The 18,717-nt window shown below is 58.2% G+C and overlaps 3 protein-coding genes across 3 annotated transcripts; 2 read left to right on the plus strand and 1 right to left on the minus strand.

Moving 5' to 3' along the window:
• Positions 1-586: 586 nt before the first annotated feature.
• PpBr36_02606 (uncharacterized protein) lies at positions 587-2,276 on the plus strand (the record flags this gene model as incomplete). Its single annotated transcript, XM_029889785.1, has 3 exons — positions 587-868; positions 959-1,175; positions 1,249-2,276. The coding sequence occupies 3 exons, from the start codon at positions 587-589 to the stop codon at positions 2,274-2,276; spliced, it is 1,527 nt and encodes a 508-aa protein (XP_029754477.1).
• A 533-nt stretch (positions 2,277-2,809) lies between these two features.
• Positions 2,810-4,125, minus strand: PpBr36_02607 (uncharacterized protein; the record flags this gene model as incomplete). The annotated part of the gene is made up of 2 exons (XM_029889786.1): positions 2,810-3,404; positions 3,461-4,125. The coding sequence occupies 2 exons, from the start codon at positions 4,123-4,125 to the stop codon at positions 2,810-2,812; spliced, it is 1,260 nt and encodes a 419-aa protein (XP_029753918.1).
• Positions 4,126-5,853: 1,728 nt separating this feature from the next.
• Positions 5,854-17,781, plus strand: PpBr36_02608 (uncharacterized protein; the record flags this gene model as incomplete). Its single annotated transcript, XM_029889787.1, has 3 exons — positions 5,854-6,812; positions 6,932-12,649; positions 12,825-17,781. The coding sequence occupies 3 exons, from the start codon at positions 5,854-5,856 to the stop codon at positions 17,779-17,781; spliced, it is 11,634 nt and encodes a 3,877-aa protein (XP_029753915.1).
• Positions 17,782-18,717: the final 936 nt, after the last annotated feature.

Consider the following 18,717-nt stretch of genomic DNA (forward strand, 5'->3'; position numbering starts at 1 on the left):
TGTAGACATCATGGAAACATCCATCTGTTGGCTCTTTCCGGTCATCACGAGATGGAAACCCCAGACTCAGGTTCCTTCTTACTTCACAAGGCCACGTACCTCCGTATTTCCTGCCATCGTTGGTACATGCTCTCTCCATCCAACTGACTCACAGCCTCATGACGGATCACTAGTTTGATTGAGCCGCACAGCCATGCCGCCTTTTTTTCGCCGAGATTGTCAGCCTTTTCCTGCCAGGATATCCGAATCTCAGCTGCTCAATCTCGAGGGAGGGAGGCCGAGATTAGAAGCTGTCATAGGCTCCCGGTGAGGAACATGTCAGAGCTGATACGGAAGAACCTGGCCCAGCTGGCATCAGCAGACCGTGAGGTCGGTGACGGACCAAGATGCGAGGCGGAATGGCATTGGAACTTGTGTTGGCTGCCTAGAGCTATGAGGACTTTTGGTCCCTTGCTGTGTATAAAAAGGCTGCGAGCTGGCGACAACTATGGAGAGCTTTTTTTTTTGGGGGAGTTTTCAGATCATCAGCCTAACAAGCCAACACCCTGAGAAATATTCGAGCGCGCTGTTTGACACTTGAAGAAACATGGTCATTACGCTTTCCTCCGTCATTCTTCTCGGCAGCCTTGGGCTCGGCAGCGGCGCTCTGGGATCGGTTACTTACCGCCGGGAGGAGTCAAACTGGTCCAACGACAGCCTGACAAATGTATTCGTGCAGCAAGCCAGAGGACTTTTTGTCCCTCGCACAGTGATATCATTTCAAGGCCAGGAGTGGTTTGACAACGTCACGGAGAGGTGGGATATTTACGCTCCCCCTACATTTAGGGTCTCGGTTTCTCCATCTACCGAAAAAGACGTCGAATCGGGTGTAAGTCTGCCTTATTGACGCTCTGATGTTATCTACCGCGGGTTGGAATAAACTGACTTGTTAAAATCGATTTTTTTTTTTTTTTCATAGGTGAAACTGGCTGCCAAGTTCAAAATCCCCTTCCTTGCCACCGGAGGTCGTCATGGCTACGGAACCACGCTGGGCAAGCTGAAGAACGGCGTTGCCATCGATCTCAGCCTGCTCAACAAATTCAAAATCGACTCCAAAGCCGCTACTCTGACAGTGGGTCCCGGTGTGCGGTTCCGCGACATCTTTACTCCCTTGTACGAGGCCGGCTTCCAAGTCCGTAAGTCAAGCCTCCGCTGCCGCAAAAAGAAACTCAAAAAATGGATTTGATTCGACTAACATTCATAATATAGCCACTGGCACCTGCTCCTGCGTCGGTATGATCGGAGCCACGCTGGGAGGCGGCATCGGTCGCCTCAACGGCCTCGACGGCCTGATGATTGACGCCCTCGAGTCGGCAAAAGTGGTAACGGCGGACGGCCGCACTCTGACCGTGTCAGACAAAGAAAACAAGGATTTGTTCTGGGGTCTGCGTGGGGCGGGGCAGAACTTTGGCGTGGTCGTCTCGGCCACGTACAGGCTCAAGCCTCTGTACGCCGGCGGCGTGTGGACCAACGTCGACCTGATCTTTTCGGCCGAAAAGAACGCCAGCTACTTTGACGTGGTGACCAGCATGGAAGTACCGCCGCAGCTCACCATCGCGAGCCTCGTCAGCTACAACGATAGTCGCAACGAGCCGCAGCTCATCGCGACCCTGACCTGGCTCGGACCCCGTGACGAGGCCCTGGCCGCCATAAAGCCCATCCTCGACATCGGCCCGCGCCATGCCGAGGTCACCGAGGCGACGTACGCGACGCTCCCGCGCGTCGCCACTTTCGGCACGACCGACGCCGTCTGCACCCCGAACCAGATCTACGACATCTACGGCGTGGGGCTGCGCAACCTCGACTCGTCCGCCTGGCGCTCCACCTTTGCCAAGATGGCGCGTTTCTACGCCGCCGAACCCGCCGCCCGCGCCTCTGCCATCCTCTACGAGACCTGGCCCACGCAGGCCACGGTCGCCGTCCCGGACGACGCGACCGCCTACCCCTGGCGCGACGCCTCCACCTACGTCCTGATCCAGATGCGATGGGACCGGCCCGGAAACCCGGTCGAAAAGGTCGCGGACCGTCTGGGCGCCGAGCTGAGGAAGGACCTGTCGGAAACCGGTGGTTACGAGGGCGCCGGCCCGGCTGTTTACGTCAACTATGCCCACGGCGACGAGAGGCTTGAGGACATCTACGGCGCCCGCAAGCTGCCTCGCCTTGCGAAGCTCAAAAACCAGTACGACCCCGGCAACGTGTTTCGTTTCCACCACGCCCTGCCGACAAAGTACCCGTGATCTGGGGGAGCAAGTGATGGTGTATTGACAATTGTGGAAAGGTGTGATTTTTGTCTTTGTTATTTCTTTTGTTAATGTCTTGTGGACTATAGATTGTTTTTTTTTTCCTGTCTGTCAGTATCTACCTCACCACTTCTTTGCTAGTTGTAACTTGTCCCTATTTCTTCTCTATAATCATGGTTTGGATTCAACCCTGCATTTATTTATTTGGAGAGACTCAGCACTAGGGTCTGAGACCTCTTATGCCGCGTGCGGTTTTGCATTTTGCAGTACATCGAGATTAACCAGCAACTTTAATAAAAACGAGTAAAGTTCAAATTGGCACTTGCGCGTGGGTTCAATTAGTGTGAATCACATCAATCACTTGCCGGCAGCCGGCTCCAGTTTTCTTTACTGTCAATGACATCAAGTAGGTACTACAAACTGAACTTCTAAGTCGGTGTCAACTACAAAAGACTTGTTTGCAATTACCACATCAGCCAACGCGCAGACCGACATGTAGTCGGCCGTCTCAATCTACCACATGACGTCTCTCAAGCACCCAAAACACAAACAAGCTTTTCACCCGACACCCGCCCCTCGCTCAGCAACCGCAACCCACCACGCACATCGACCAGCGATCTGCCCAGCACCCTGGTCCTGGCCAGGGGCTTCACGGCGCCCTGCTCCAGCAGCCGCGGGACCACCTCGCGCATCCACCGCGCGGCGAACTCGCGGTGGTCCGGCAGGGCCTCGCACCTGTAGGGCCCCGTCCAGTCGACGGGCTTGCCGAAGCCCGACATGGCAAAGACCCAGGACGGCCTGACGGCGCGGCGCGTGTGGCCCGAGGCCGGGAAGCTGTCGAGCGCCACGTAGCGCGAGTCGCCCACCACCGCTAGCCCGGCGCCGTCGTCCCGGCCTCGTCCTGATAGCGACGGCGCCGGCCGGAGCGCGCCGTAGCACACCCGCATCGAGTCCGGGCTGGTGATGCAGTCGATGGCCAGCTGCAGCCGGTCTCGTGTGTGCGTGCGGATCTCGGCCGCGCAGTCTTCGGGCCCCGCGCGGTAGTCAAATACCGCCGTCGCACCGGCCGATTTGACGAGTTGGAAGTTGCTGGGGGAGCACACGGCGATCGGGTCAAACCCGGCACTTTTGTGGAACGAGAAATAAATGTCAGCTCAAAGAAGGTTTTCAATCGCATGGACGAGTTGGTGACTTGCTGCTTCAACAACTGGATCATGATCAGCCCCGAGGCCGTGCTGCCCCCGTACACCAGCGCCGTGCGGCGGTCTTGGTGGTCTAGAATGTCCTTCTTCTTCTTCTCCTCCTCCTCCTCCTCCTCCGCCAGGTCGCTATCATGCATCGCCCTCTCCGTCGCGTCCAGACCCAGCTCGTGGAAAAGCACCATGCCGCCCGTGATCAAGCCAACCGGCAGCGTGGCCGTCTCATCGAGCGCCATGCCGTCAGGCACCGGCACCAGGAGATGCGCCTCTGCCAGCACGTAGTCTGCAAACCCGCCCGTGAGGCCGCCGTCCTTGTTGTAGCCAAAGGCGAGGCTGCAGACGCGAGAGCCGATCGTGATCTGACGACCGTGCTCCTCTTTCGGAGGGTCATCCTGGCCGTTTGTAGCTGGGAACGAACCAGCAGGGGGACCGACGGCGACCACGACACCCGCAAAGTCCAGCCCTGCTACGGAGCCCAGGGGGACGCCGGCATTCACCATCTTGGCGTCGGATGGGTTCAAGGCGACGCATGCCACGCGCACCAGGACCTGGCCTGGGCCGGGTTCGGGCATCGGCTGCGTCACCAGGTCTAACTGGCCCGGTCCCGAGACGACTAGCGCCGAGCGCGTGGGCGGTATTGCGGCCATCTCTGCTGACGTTGGCTTTGTTTCTTCGTTGACCTGTTTGCTCTGGGATTTTTATTTTCTCGTTGTGGCTTGTTTGTGTAGCGCTTGTCGTATAAGACAATAAGGATCTGTTTTATCGATAATTGTTTGGGAATGGGGAAAAGAAGTCAATGAGATGGCAATTTGCTTGGGTGGATGATCAAGGTGGCTAGTATTGTATGCTTAATGATGGATTTATTTTAAGCATCGGACGGCAACAAGCTCAATTCCCTCTAATGTTGTTCTGGAGGAGAATAAAGCCTCAGGCAAGGTTAAATTCAGGGGGCGAACTGATCACTAAACCTGTAAACGGACAGGTTGGGAAGGTTGGGTGGTGTAACGGCTAAGGCGAGGTGGAGGACGCCTTGTCTGAATGAGTGCATCGTATCAGCTGGTTTTGTTTTACTTTGGGTCTACTTACATTTTCATGTGACTTTGTTTCGACGTAAATCGGTTCGTCATATTTGCACTGCATTTTTGTCACCTTTTTCTCGTGGGTTCTGACGCACTAAACCTATTGTGGCTAAAGAGAAAAAACAAGATAAAACAGTCGCTTCTATTTCTCATGTGCCAGTATAAATATCGATGTTTATTGTCCATTTAAACTTTAAGTTCATGACGCGTGCTGGGGATGTGGGAACCAGGTAGGGGAAGGGAATGTGTCCCGTACCGCCATGAAACGCGCACTGAATTTTGATTACGGCGTTGTCGCCCGAATCAAGCTTGAGACTTGAAATAAATGTCAATCAACTACGAGTTGAGAAACACCAAATGTATCCATATACTGACTCGATTCGCCTAGATTCATGATAATAATCAGTGACGGGCCGAATATCACTCTATTGTTACTTGCAAACATGGTGTAACGAGGATGCGCCAACTACTAAGGGATAGGATATATGCTGGTATTTCGAACATAGACCCAGCAGAGTGTTGCTCGAGCATACCAAGGTCTGTGTGTATCAAACACAGAGGTCAACACGATCATCAGAGAGCCCCACCGTATTTCAACGTGACTACGTGGCCGGTTGCGTCCAGGATTGAAATGTCACAGAATTATGAATAGAACTATGATATCCTTGCAAAATGGACAGAGTTGAACAGAATTATGTTGCGAAAAGAAAACACCCTTTTTTTTTCCTGGTTCTCAGTGGCCCATTAGTATTCCATAAGAATGGCGTGGAAGCGCCTGTCTAGTGTGCTTACTGCATTGTCCAGCTCCAAAGACTATGTGGATGACTTGGAGACTTTGTTAGTGTTCATTTTCCCACCAAAGATATAACTTTGCGATTGATCCAAAATCGAGGCTAGACCAGTTCATGCCTTAGCCATCATCTCAACTTTTGCCATGGTAGCAGTTGCAACTCAGTGCGCGCCATGCAATATGAGTCGTGACCATACACCACTCTCTGGTGATTTGTTCATTCAAAGGCCCGAGTCAGATACCAGGGAATTTAACTTATATATACTGCAAATATTGAAACTTGATCAGGCCGTCACGTCGGAGCCGATGATTGATTTCCAAGTGACTGTACTAAAAATACCTGTTTGAATCACTCAACACTTCAAAGCCAACACCTGCCCTGTTGAACAGTCTCTGTTGGAAGTAGCACCCTATTGCAAGCCACCACAAGCCCCTCAACTCGGGCTCCAAATCATTCAGCCCCTCACGACGAACGTAGCACCATCACCAATCTAGCCGCTGCAACCATGATTGAGCCGATTGCCGTCATCGGCTTGGCAAACCGCTTCCCCGGCGGCGCCGACACACCGGCCCGGCTGTGGAGCATCCTCAAGGATGCAGGCTCCGACGAGGCGGCCGACCTCTCGCGCGAGCCCCCGGCAGGTCGGATGAACCTGCGTAAGTTCTACCACCCGGACGGAGACAGGCACGGGCGCACGCCCGTCGGCAAGGCGTACTTTCTCTCGGAAGACCAGGACCCGGCGCTTTTCGACGCGTCCTTCTTCGGCATCAGCCCGCTGGAGGCGGAAGCCATGGACCCTCAGCAGCGCATCCTGCTCGAGACGGTGTACGAGGCGAGCGAGAGTGCCGGGCTGCCGCTGGACAGGATCAAGGGGACCAAGTGCGCCGTGTACGTGGGCGCCATGACGTCCGACTATGCTGAGCTCCCGGCCCGCGACGTCGAGGACGTGTCGAGCTATATGGCCTCGGGCACCTCGCGCGCCGTCTTGGCGAACCGCATATCCCACTTCTTCGACCTGCGCGGCCCGTCCGTCTGCCTGGATACCGCCTGCTCCTCATCCCTGGTCGCGCTGCACCTCGCGTGCCAGGACCTCCGGACGGGCGGGGCCGACACCGCCGTCGTGGCCGGGTCCTGCGTCATCTCCAGCCCCGACATGTTTATCAGCGAGTCGAAACTACACATGCTGTCGCCCACCGGCCACTGCCGGATGTGGGATTCGAGCGCGGATGGGTATGCGAGGGGCGAAGGCGCCGCCGCGCTCTTCCTGAAGCCGCTCGGCAGGGCCCTGGCGGACGGCGATCCTGTGCACGGCGTCATCAGGGCCTCGGGTGTCAGCTCGGATGGGCGCACGCCGGGGATTACCATGCCTTGTTTTCGGTCTCAGGCGCAGCTCATAAGAGACGTGTACGTGTCGGCTGGTCTCGACCCGCTCAAACCCGAGGACCGATGCCAGTATTTCGAAGCGTAAGTTGCATAACCAGCGAGTTTGATCCAAGTTTCATCTTTTCTGTTTCTTTCTGCAGCCTCCTATGGATGATTGTGCCGCTCGCCCTGTGCTGCTAACGTCAAGGCCTCCGATACAGTCACGGTACGGGTACGCAAGCTGGCGACCCAGTCGAGGCCCGCGGTGTCTTTGACGCTTTCTTCTCGGCCGGCAGTGGCGGGGTCAGAGCCGACGACCAAGAAAACGGCGGCGGGCGGCAGCTGCTCGTCGGCTCTGTCAAAACCGTGCTGGGCCACTTGGAAGGGTGCGCAGGCCTGGCGGGCATCATCAAGGTGCTGTTGGCCATGAAGCACGGCGTGGTGCCTCCCAACAAGCACTTTGTGAAGCTCAACCCGAAAATAATCCAATTCAGCCACCGACTGCGCGTGCCGACCAAGGCCTTGGCTTGGCCCGACTCTGGAGGTCCGGACGGAACGAGGCGCGCAAGCGTCAACAGCTTCGGGTTTGGCGGGACCAACGCGCACGTTATCGTCGAGGGGTTTGACGCCGGCACCGCGGACAATGCGACTCTGCAGCAAGAAAAACATCGCCCGCCACCGTTGCCGTCGCCGACGCAGCTCTTGCTTAGCGCCCACAGCGAAAAGTCGCTGCGGACCTACGCGCAGCGGTTGGCCACCTACCTCGACCAGAACGAAGACGTGAACCTGACAGATCTGGCCTGGACCCTCATGGCCCGCAAGACTCACTTCCCCGTGCGGCTGGCAATCTGTGGCACATCCAAGGACGAGCTGCAAGCGGCCTTGCGGAAAGCAGCGGTCGACAAGTCGGTGGAATGCACCACCGTCCCTGCGCAGCCTCTCGTCTCGCCGTCGGAGGGCCTCGGGCTGCTTGGAGTTTTCACCGGTCAGGGGGCGCAGTGGCCAGCCATGGGGCGAGAGCTTATCTTGCACGATCCCGTATTTCGCAGGTCCATCGAGGCATGTGAAGTTGCGCTGGCCACCGTCCCCGACCCACCGGCTTGGTCCCTCAAGGCGGAGCTCCTCAAAACGGGTCAAGAGGGCAGCCGCATGTCGGAAGCGATGCTCGCGCAGCCCGCCACCACAGCTGTCGAGATCGGCCTCGTCGACGTGCTGGCGTCCAAAGGCATCCGCTTCACCGCCGTGGTGGGCCATTCGTCGGGTGAAATGGCGGCCTTGTACGCGGCGGGGTTCCTGTCGCTGGAGGACGCCGTGCGCATCGCCTACTACCGGGGCTTGCACGCTTCCCAGTTAGCCAGAGACAACGGCGCCATGATAGCCGTGGGCCTGTCGTGGGATGCGGCGGCGCGCTTTTGCCAAGACGAAAGGTTCAGGGGCAGGCTGTGGCGGGCCGCCAAGAATTCGCCATCCAGCGTGACCTTGTCGGGAGATGCCGACGCGGTGGCCGAAGCAGAAGCGGTCCTGAAGGCGCAGAACACGACAGCTCGGACGCTCAAGACCGACAAGGCCTACCACTCGCCCCACATGGAAGCTTGCGCCGAGGCATATCTAGCTTCCCTCAGGGCTTGCGGGATCAAGCCGAGGTTGCCCGCGCGCAGGGACTGCGTCTGGGTCTCAAGCGTCGACGGCCTCGCGAACAGATACTGGGCGAGTCGGAAGGGCGACGACAGCACGGCAGCGCTGCTCACCAGCTCACTTGCCGGCCCATACTGGATCGAGAACCTCGTGAAGCCCGTGCTGTTCGAGGACGCCATCGTCACCGCCCTGACCAACGGTGGCCCCTTTGACGCCGCCATCGAGGTGGGCCCGCATCCGGCGCTCAAGGGCCCCGTCGGCCAGTCCATTCAGCCGCACCTGCGGCGGACCAAAGCTTTGCCTTACTGCGGGGCTCTGAACCGGGGAGAAAATGGCCTCGTCAGCATCTCCAAGACGCTGGGATTTCTGTGGTGTCGGTTCGGCAGCAGCGCAGCCGTCGACTTTGCCAAGCGGGAACCAGACGAGGAGGGCGGCGGCAGGTGCCGGACACTGTCCGACGTGCCCCCGTACGCTTGGGACCACGACGGGAAGTTGCTTTGGCGCGAGTCGCGCATTTCCCGGAATCACCGACTCCGCCAAGCACCAGGGCCGTTGCGTCCCGACCCCTCGTCGTTCTGCGAGACGCTGATCGGCCAGCGGTGTCCGGACGACTCGGACTGGGAGCCGCGGTGGCGCAACTTCTTCAGCCTCAAGGACATGCCGTGGCTGCGAGGACACTCGTTTCAGGGCGCCGCGCTGTTTCCGGCCATGGGTTACACTGTCATGCTGCTCGAGGTGTCGCGGCACCTGGCGGCCTCCTGCGGCGAAAACGGTCACAAACTCGTGTCGGTGGAGGCTCTTGGGCTGAGTTTGGAGCGGACTTTGTGCGTGCCAGAGGGAGGGAAGACGGTCGAGGTTGTCACGTCTGCCAAGCTTTCTCAGAGGAGGCACGTCGAGGGGCAGTCGTCCATCATCGAGGCTGACGTCAGCTTCTACATCTGTGTAGAGCCCGCCACTGGCGCTTTGGACAGAACGGCCTTCTGCTCTGTTCTGCTGAGCCTAGGGGACGAGACATCTGCGTCTCCGGGTGCAGCACCCGTCATCCCTGCTCGCATCGCACCCGAAAAAGCAACCAAGCAGGTCGACGTCGAAGCTTTTTACAGCAGCCTGAGGGGCTTGGGCCTCGAGTACGACGGCGTTTTCCGCCGTCTCGACTCCCTGAGACGTTGCCACAGAGTCGCCACGGGCGAGGCGTCGTGGGATGCGGCCGAGCTTCTCGACGGATGGGGCGACCAGCTGCATCCGGGACTGCTGGATACCGGCATTCAACCACTGCTGGGGGCAATGGCGGACCCGAGGACAGAGAAGCTGTGGACTGCATTTCTGCCGCAGAGGATCGAAAGGATCGTGCTGGATCCAGCCCGGTGCGCCGTCATCTGGGATCGGGCTTCGTCCAGAATCGAGCTCGTCACGGACGCGAACATAACCATGGAAGACCACACCAAGCTGGAAGGCGACGTGACAATGTACATCTCGGGACGGGGACCTAGTGAGTTCTACCCTCTGGTTCAGATCGAGGGCATGCGGTTGGCCGCACTCAACAGGGCCGACCCGTCCAACGATCGTCTCCTCTTCAGCTCGACAGTCTGGAAGCCCGATGTCTTGTTCGGCGGAGGCCAGTTCCCCATCGACTTCAATCCACGCCAGGACTCCATGATCGAAGCGGCAGAGCGCGTCTCCCTGTTCGTTTGCAAAACCGTCGTGTCCGAAGCCGAGAGGGTTGGCATCAGTAACCTCAAGCCGCACGAGCAGCTGTTTGTCGAGCAGTCACAGAACCTCCTGGCGTCGGCGCAAAGCGGTCAACTGTACCCGTGCGAGGCCTGGTGGCTCGCCCAGGACACCAGAGAAACCATCGAGGCCGTGCTCGAACAGCACAAACACCAGATCGATTTCCGGATTCTCAAGGCGGTAAACGACGAAATAGGCGCCGTGTTCCGCAACGAAAAGGGCATGTTGGAGGTCCTTTTCGCCGACGACATGTTGAGCGAGTTCTACCGCGAGGGCTTGGGACTGCGCAATACCCAGAGGCAGGTGTCCCAGTATATGAAAGCCATATCCCATCGATTCCCCAATGCCAACATCCTCGAGCTGGGAGCCGGCACTGGCGCGACCATGCTCGCGGTTTTGGATGCCGTGGGTCCCGACGTCCACGGGTCCTACACATTTACTGACGTATCCATGGGGTTTTTCCCGGCCGCGAAGAAGCGCGTGGAGGATGCAGGTCACGACCTTGACCGCATGGCGTTCCGGCTGCTGGACATCACATTACCGTTCGAGGACCAGGGTTTCTCTGCCGACGTAAAATACGACGTTGTAATCGCCGCGAACGTGATCCACGTCGCCCCCGACATCTCGGCCGCGCTGGCCCGCATACGGACCCTGCTCAAGCCCGGCGGCTTTCTTGTCGCCGTGGAGCCGACGGCACATTTGGCGCGCATCCAGGTCATCATGGGCGGGCTGGACGGGTGGTGGCAGGCCCAGGACCATGAGTGCCGCATGGGCAGGGGACCGCTGCTCAGCGAGGAGGCCTGGGACGCCAAGCTGCGCCAGGCGGGCTTTTCCGGGCTGGATGTGTTCAAGGGCGATCAGCCGGACGACAGGCTGCGTACTTGCACCTCGTTTGTGACGCAGGCTGTAGATGACAACATCATGGCGCTCCGTGACCCTCTGGGTCATGGCCTTGGTCTGGTCGACCAGGCGCAGTTAGTGGTCGTCGGGGGCGGGGCTGCATTGGCACACGACATGGAGAGCGAGCTTAAGCCGTTGGAGATGCGCCGCATACCAGTATTCATCGCTGATATCCAAAGCGTCAACCCTGAAACTCTGCCCCAGGGTGCCACAATTCTCCTGCTGTCTGAACTAGACCGACCTCACTTTAAGCTTCAGGACGGCGAGACAGCGCCCTTGACCACCGTCGACGAGTCCGTGCTGGCCGGGTTGCAGTGCCTTTTCTCGCGCGCCGCCAGCGTCCTCGCCGTGACACGGAATGCGCACTCAACCGACCCGTTCTCGTCCATGATTCACGGCCTGGCACGTGGCTTGCGTACCGAGGAACGGTCCCTGCGGATCCAGGCCGTGGACATCGAGGAGCACCAGGAGGCACAGTCCAGCAGGTTGGGCGGTGTCAGCCTCAGGATGCTTGTGGAACTCTTGCTTCGGCTGGTCTTGACGCCGACTGTGGTGAAAGACGACGAGATCTTCTGGACGGAGGAGACGGAGTTGCGGCTTCTGGGGGACAAGCTTTTTATCCCGCGCGTCCGGCAAGACCGCGAGCGCAACGAGCGAACAAACTCGGGCCGACGTGCAATTACCAGAATCGTGTCCAGGGCGACGCACATTGTCGAAGTGCGGCCATCTCCCTCGTCCAAATTGGCTGGTACAGTCAAGGGTTGTCCCGGCTCGGGTGACTGCGGGTTTGAGTTGTTTTCGAGGCCGAAAATCGAGTGGGGAAGTTCAGACCATGTCGCGATCGACGTTTGTCTTTCCACGCTGCTGCCTGTTGTCAGCTTCGGCTCCCCGCAAGCGCCCCTGTACCTCGCGTTTGGCGTGACCCAATCCAGGCCGGTTTTAGCGCTCCTCCCACTAAACGCGTCGGTCGTACGGGTCCCTGCCCACCACACGCTCCCAATCGATGAGGGCGGCAACAAAACCGCCAAAGAGCTTGTCAAAGTCCTTGCAGATCCTGAAGAAGGGAATTCATCAATTCATGCATATTCTATCCTCGCATCTATCGGCATCGCGCTGCTGGCAGCTGCCTGGCTACGCCTGGTTCCGCGCGGCCATGTCTTTTGGATGCACGGCGAATTCCCTGCCGCTGTCGTCCAAATATTTGAACGCCAGGCCGCTCTCAAGGGCGTTCGCATTTTCTACACTTCAACTTCATCGCTGAATCCTTCCCTTTGCTGTGGCGTAAAGCAGCTGCATCCAAACATACCGGCGAGGGTGATCCGCGATGCGCTGCCTGGGCGGGTCAGTGCTGTAGTCACGGCGGGCCACCCTGACAAAGGGCCTGGAAAACTACCACCCAGCTACCGCTCAGCCGTCAATGTCGACAAGGTCGTCTGCGGTCCAATTTTCAGCCCCCCTGGACTGTCCGAGTGGGAATACTATCAGGGCGTTACGACTCAACATCTCTCTGATGCCCTCGCTTTAGCATCCGCCGTACAACACGGTGCCAGTGGGACGGCCGACGATGCCATGTCCGCTGTTACCAGAAGGCACACTCTCGATGATGTTGAGCAATTGGTTGTTGGCCGGTCGATCTTGATTCCAGTGCTGGACTGGCAAGTGAATAGAGCGCCAAGGTAAGCTGCTTTTTGTTTTCCTGCTTCCTTGTATACTCCTGCGTTTGCGTTTGCCTGTCCTATTGGCCGACCCCTCCCCTATCCAAGGACATTCTTTCTTTTCTACAACTACAGTAGGGCCAGAATAAACTATGACGAGTTCGCTGACTTGATCCCGCCTTACCCGACCAAACAGGGAGCAATCACAGGAGTATGCCACACTCGCCTGCCGTGTCCAGCCCTTGGTTGAGAGCGACCTGTTCCGTCCCGACCGAACCTACCTCCTGGTCGGACTCACAGGGGAGGTCGGCCTCACTCTAGCCAGCTGGATGATACGTCAGGGCGGCGCGAAATACCTCGTGCTTACGAGCCGTAACCCCCACGTCGGTGACGACTTTGTCCGGGATATGGCCGACAAGTACGAGGCCAAAGTAGTTGTGCGCACTATGGACGTTGGCGACTTTACCAGCGTTCAGCAGACAATCAACTACATCAGGGATAGCGAATTCATGCCATCCCTCGCCGGCGTCTTCAACGGTGCCATGGTGCTTGATGACGGTCTTTTCAGCAGCCTTAGCGCCAAACAGGTAGCCGCGGCGCTCAGGCCCAAGGCAGATGGCAGTCTAAACCTCGAGCGGGCCGTCGCGCAGCTCGAGAGAGAAAGCGGCCCCCTCGACTTTTTCATCATGACCGGCTCTACCGGCAGCGTTATTGGTACCCCGGGCCAGTCCAACTACCACATGGCAAACCTCTTCATGGCATCCCTTGCTGCAGACCGCAGACGCAGGGGTCTGGCTGGCTCCGTCCTCGACATCGGGCTCATCTCGGAACTGGGCTATGCGGCGCGCCAGGCCGCATCTGTCCACCGAAACCTGCGCAGCATGAAGATAGTCGCCCTGTCAGAGGAGGACATCCACGTCATGTTTGCAGAGGCGATCGTCGCCGGCCGCGCCAGTCAGGAGGCTTTCGGCGGCGATACGGAGATTATCACTGGTCTAAAAGTAATCCGCAACGAGGCTGACCGGCCGTTCTGGGCAGACGAGCCGCGCTTCTCCTTCTTGGTCAAAGACAAGGCAAGCACAGCTATCGTGGGTCATGGTGCGTCTCCTGCTGCTGCTGGCAATAGCGAACTGTCATTGGATTCTTCGCCGCTCGACGACCTCCGTGCCGCACTGGCAACCGCCTCGGCAGCCACCGAGGAGGCGACACTGGTCGCCAAGATCAAGGCGGCACTGGCCCAGAGGCTCGAGGGTCTGTTGCAGCTTCAATCCGGCTCCGTCAACATGGAGGCGTCACTGGTCAGTCTCGGCATCGATTCGTTGCTCGCCATGGAGGTCGGCTCGTGGCTGCGCAACACCGTCGGGGCAGAGATCTCGGTAGTGCAGATTCTTGGGGGCGCGACCGGTGAATCCATCTGCTCGTCCTCTGCGACCAGCGTGCTGTCAAAGATCCGAACCTCCGGAGGGAGGGCCAACACGCCCAACGGAGCACCTGCTACTGTCGCAGGTGAGCAAGACGAGGCTGCTGCCCCCGTGAATCCGACGCCTCGATGCTACCAAGAAACGTCGGTCCTGGAAAATTCCTCGCCTTCAGACTCATCCACGCCAAAGACAAAAAGTACAGACCTTGAAAACTCACCCTTGGCTCTGACGCCCTTGACAAATTCGCCCGGGACACAATCGCCTCAAACTCTAGACTCGGAGACTGACGATCTTGTTGTTGATCTCGAGAATGGCAAGGAAAAGACGCCTTCACGGCGACTCTATACTGTCCAACGGGCCGTTCGTATGTCGTTCGGCCAGGAACGCTTGTGGTTCATGCACCAGTTTCTCGAGGACGCGACGACATACAACGAGACGGCCATGTACGAGATTCATGGGCCTCTAGACCCCAAAAGGCTGCAGAGGGCGTTTGAAAAGATCACCAGACGCCACGAGATCCTCAGGACCTCCTTCTACACGGATCCTGATACAGATCTGCCGATGCAGGCCGTGAGGACCGTTTCGGCCTGCTTTTTCCGCTTCGTAGACGCCAAGGGAGGCTTTGACGAACAAGCTGCGGTTCTAGACTGCGAGTTCAAAGCCGTCAAGGAGCGTCACTGGGACCTTGAAGGCGGGGTCTGCACCGGCGTCACGCTGATCTCGCTGGCTCACGACCGACACGGCTTCATCATCGGCAGCCACCATATCGTGATGGATGGTATGACCTGGATCATACTTTTGCGCGACCTGTTCCGGGAATACGAACTTGATCGAGGTCAGGCATCGGCACTGTCTCACCCACCCCTTCAGTACGCCGACTTTGCAGTTCGCCAACGCCATCTTGTCGACAAGGGGCACTATGCCGACGACATTCGGTTTTGGGCCCAGGAACTAGGCAACAGAGACGGCACCCCTATACCACTATTCCCCATGGCTCGAGCCTCGACCCGAAAGCCCACCAACAGCTACGCGAGCGTCATTGCCGAGCGCATGCTCGCGGGCGCGCTCGTCTCTCGCGTCCGGCAAACGAGCAGCTCGCTGAACATAACCCCATTCCATTTTCACCTGGGCGTTTTGGCAACGCTCGTCAGCCGCCTCTCGCGCATGGATGAGGTTTGCATTGGCATCTGCGACTCTGGGCGCGGCACGGGCAGCAGCGAGGGCGAGCCCGACTTTTCCGGCACTGCAGGTTTCTTCATCAACTTTGCACCTCTGGTCCTGTCCGTTTCTCCCAGCGGCGATCGGAGCCAAGACACATTCTCTGCCCTTTGCAAGCGCGCCTCCGCCAAGGCAATCGCGGCCCTTTCGCATGCCGGCGTCCCATTCGACGCGCTGATAGACCAGCTCAAAGTCCCGCGCACCTCACGGCACAGCCCTGTCTTCCAAGTCGTCATCAACTACCGCCTAGGCGCGCTATCTCATGGTGACGTTGGCGGGTGCCAGGTGAAGTATGTCCGGTCGCACGGCAGCAGGAACCCGTACGATCTGTGCGTCAACATCAGCGAATCTCCCCACGGCGATTCGTTGGTCGAAGTGGTCATGCAGGAGTCGCTCTACTCAACCGACGCCGCCAAGGCTGTCCTCGAGTCCTACTGTCGGCTGCTTGAGGCGGCCAGCCGGGACCCGCACATGGCCGTCGACAATTTTGAAATTTTTGACAACTCGCCCGCCCTCACATCCACCCTTTCTGCTCCACCACCAAACCTTACCGAACCTCCAGCCTGGGCACCGACAATTTCCCGACAAATAGACAAGGCAGCGGTCGAGCATCGCGACGCACCCGCGATAACGGATGGAGACCAGACTTTGACGTACTACGAACTGATGCGGAAGGTGGACAGCATCTGCGAATTACTTTTGAAAACAAAGACTGCTTCGGAAGATGGAGACTTTGTCTGTGTGTTACTCTTTGAGCCTTCGGCAGATTACGTCGCCGCGCTTCTTGCCGTCCTCAGAGTGGCCGGGGTTTGCGTGCCCATCGACCCAAGAAACCACAGGGAGAGAATGGCTGTCATGGTGGGCGACTGCAAACCTAGCGTCATCCTCCATCACAGCAGTACAGCTGAGATGGCATCCTGGCTGTTGACCAGATCCTCCGACCCTAAGCTCCAAGGTGTGGATACATCTTCAGTGGTCTCTTGGTCGCGAGCAGAAGTTGCCAACACTTCAAAAGCCCATGCGCCCGCCATGATCATATACACCAGCGGTACGACAGGGACGCCCAAGGGCGCTGTGCTGACGCAAGGAAACTACGTTGCCATCACTGCCTCCATCTCGCATGCCCTTGGCCTACGCCCCGGCGGCGAGTCGGTCCTGCAGCAGAGTTCCCAAGGGTTCGACAATTCTCTTGTTCAGATCTTCTCCTGCCTTGGCACGGGCAGCCGGCTGGTGATTGCCTCTCGCGCCCAAAGAGCCGACCCGGCCGCGCTCGCTCTCCTCATGAAGGCGGAAAAGGTCACCGTCATGACGGGCACGCAGACCGAGTTCATGCAGCTTTTCCAGGTCAGAGACGACGCTCCCGATGCCGCCGATGGCGATGACGACGGCGCGCACGAGAGGTTGGACTGGTGTCGACATTTGCAGACCGCGGTGGTCGGCGGCGAGCCCTTCACGCCGCAGATAGCCGCCAAGTTCAGAGATTTGGAAGATGCAGGGGGCAAGCTTCGCGTCTTTAACATGTACGGCCCCACCGAGACCTGCATGATCAGCAACATTGGCCGCCTCGAGTTTGGCGGCAGGCAAGACGACGAGAAAGGCGGCTTGTTCCCTGCCGGTCCCGCCTTTCCCAACGTCCGTGTCTACGTCCTCGACGAGGCGGCCAGGCCCGTCCCCCCTGGCTGTTCGGGAGAGATTTACATCGCCGGGGACGGTGTTGGCCTCGGATACCTGGCTCGACCTGACCTGACCCAGACAGCCTTTGTAGCTGATACCTTTGGTCCCGGCAACACGAAAATGTACCGCACCGGAGACTCGGGCTTCTTGCGCCCGGGAGACGGCTCGCTGGTCGTCCTCGGTCGGATCAAGGACGACTCACAGGTGAAGATTCGAGGCTTCCGCATTGAGCTCGACGAAATCTCGTCGGTCATAGTCAAGTCCGCCGCAGGCAGGGTTTCCCACGCCGTCACCACCGTTCGCGGGGCCGGCGAGGAGAAGACCCTCGTCTCTTTTGCCGTCGGCGCGGGAAGCAAGCAGGAATCCGCAGCGGCCGATGCTGCCTTCCTCGCAGCTTTGAGATCGTCTCTGCCCCTGCCCGGGTACATGTGTCCTGCCGCCATCCTGCCCCTGGAGAAACTCCCAACCACGACGAGCGGGAAGCTTGACCGTGCTGCCCTGGACCAGATCCAACTTCCAGTCGCGGTCCCCACCGGAGCCACCGGCGACAGTCCCGAGTCCCAGCTGTCGGACACGGAGCAGGAGCTGCTGTCGGTCTGGATGGACGTCCTGCCAAGCTCTGTCGGTCAGGATGCGACATGCGCTGGTTGCACCCCAGACACCGACTTCTTCTGCCTCGGCGGCAACTCTACCACGCTCGTGACCCTCCGCAACGCCATCCGGCGGCGCTGGCGCGTGGCGGTCCCACTGCTCAAACTGTTTGAGGCCACCACACTACGCTCCATGACGGCCCTCCTCGAAGAATCGAAGCTTCATCAGGCCGAGAGTACCAGCAATTAACTTTTTTTTTGGAGCGGCAAGACTAAATTTTTCCGGGTACCCGAGCCAGGATCTCGGAAAAGATACCGGGATCACTCAGGAATTCTGTGGCTTCCGGGCAGAAACCTGGCAAGATTTTTCTTTGCTACGGGGTTTGCAATACTAAGTCGGCTTCCAAATAAGCGAAAGGTTGGGTTGAGATTGCCGGGGCAAGGGATGCTGAGGTCGTAACATCTTGATCCTTGCAAAAAGGCCACCACAATCACGGTGCACAAAGGCCGCCGGGCGCATATCACTCTGGGCCTTACGAATGTCCAGCAGCGAGCCTCCGGCCCCGTGGTCAACGCCGTAACTCGTTGCGGGTCGGGAAGATGTCTCGCTCAAGAGCCACGGCTCTTGAGCAGCAGAACGTGGATATCATCAGGGAATCAAAGATGCCAAGTGTGTAAGCAAACCTGCAAGTTCTGTAATCCGCAGACCCTAGCGGGTGCACGTGCGATCCGAACGCCCAACTCTTCAGGCACCCGTACATCCACGTGGTCCATTTTCTCTTCAACCGAATAGATTGCATTTGCTTCCTTTTGTATGTAGAGAGATAGACAGAAGAGAACCAATTAGATATAGCAATCCCCACTACTTGATTGCCTCACACCTGACTCCTACGCCTAGACGAGGTCTATGAAACAGGAGATGATGCTTTTAGTAAAAGGGGAGGGTTGTTGAGAAATGGGTTGCACGGTGTTACTAATGTGTTTATATTCTAATTTTACTAACGGGAGACTCAATATAGGTCCAGTTTTTTTACGGCGATTTCTGTTTTCCTTGTTCCTTGCTTTTTTTCCATTTTTTTCAATGTCTTGATCTTTCCAAGGTTATGGTGAATCGATGAGTCTAGATTGTTGGACCAGGGCAGGCGATATTCATTTCAGTATCTTAATATCGTTTGCTCCGGTCTCT

Source organism: Pyricularia pennisetigena, chromosome 3, assembly GCF_004337985.1.
Source record: "Pyricularia pennisetigena strain Br36 chromosome 3, whole genome shotgun sequence".
NCBI lineage: Eukaryota > Fungi > Ascomycota > Sordariomycetes > Magnaporthales > Pyriculariaceae > Pyricularia > Pyricularia pennisetigena.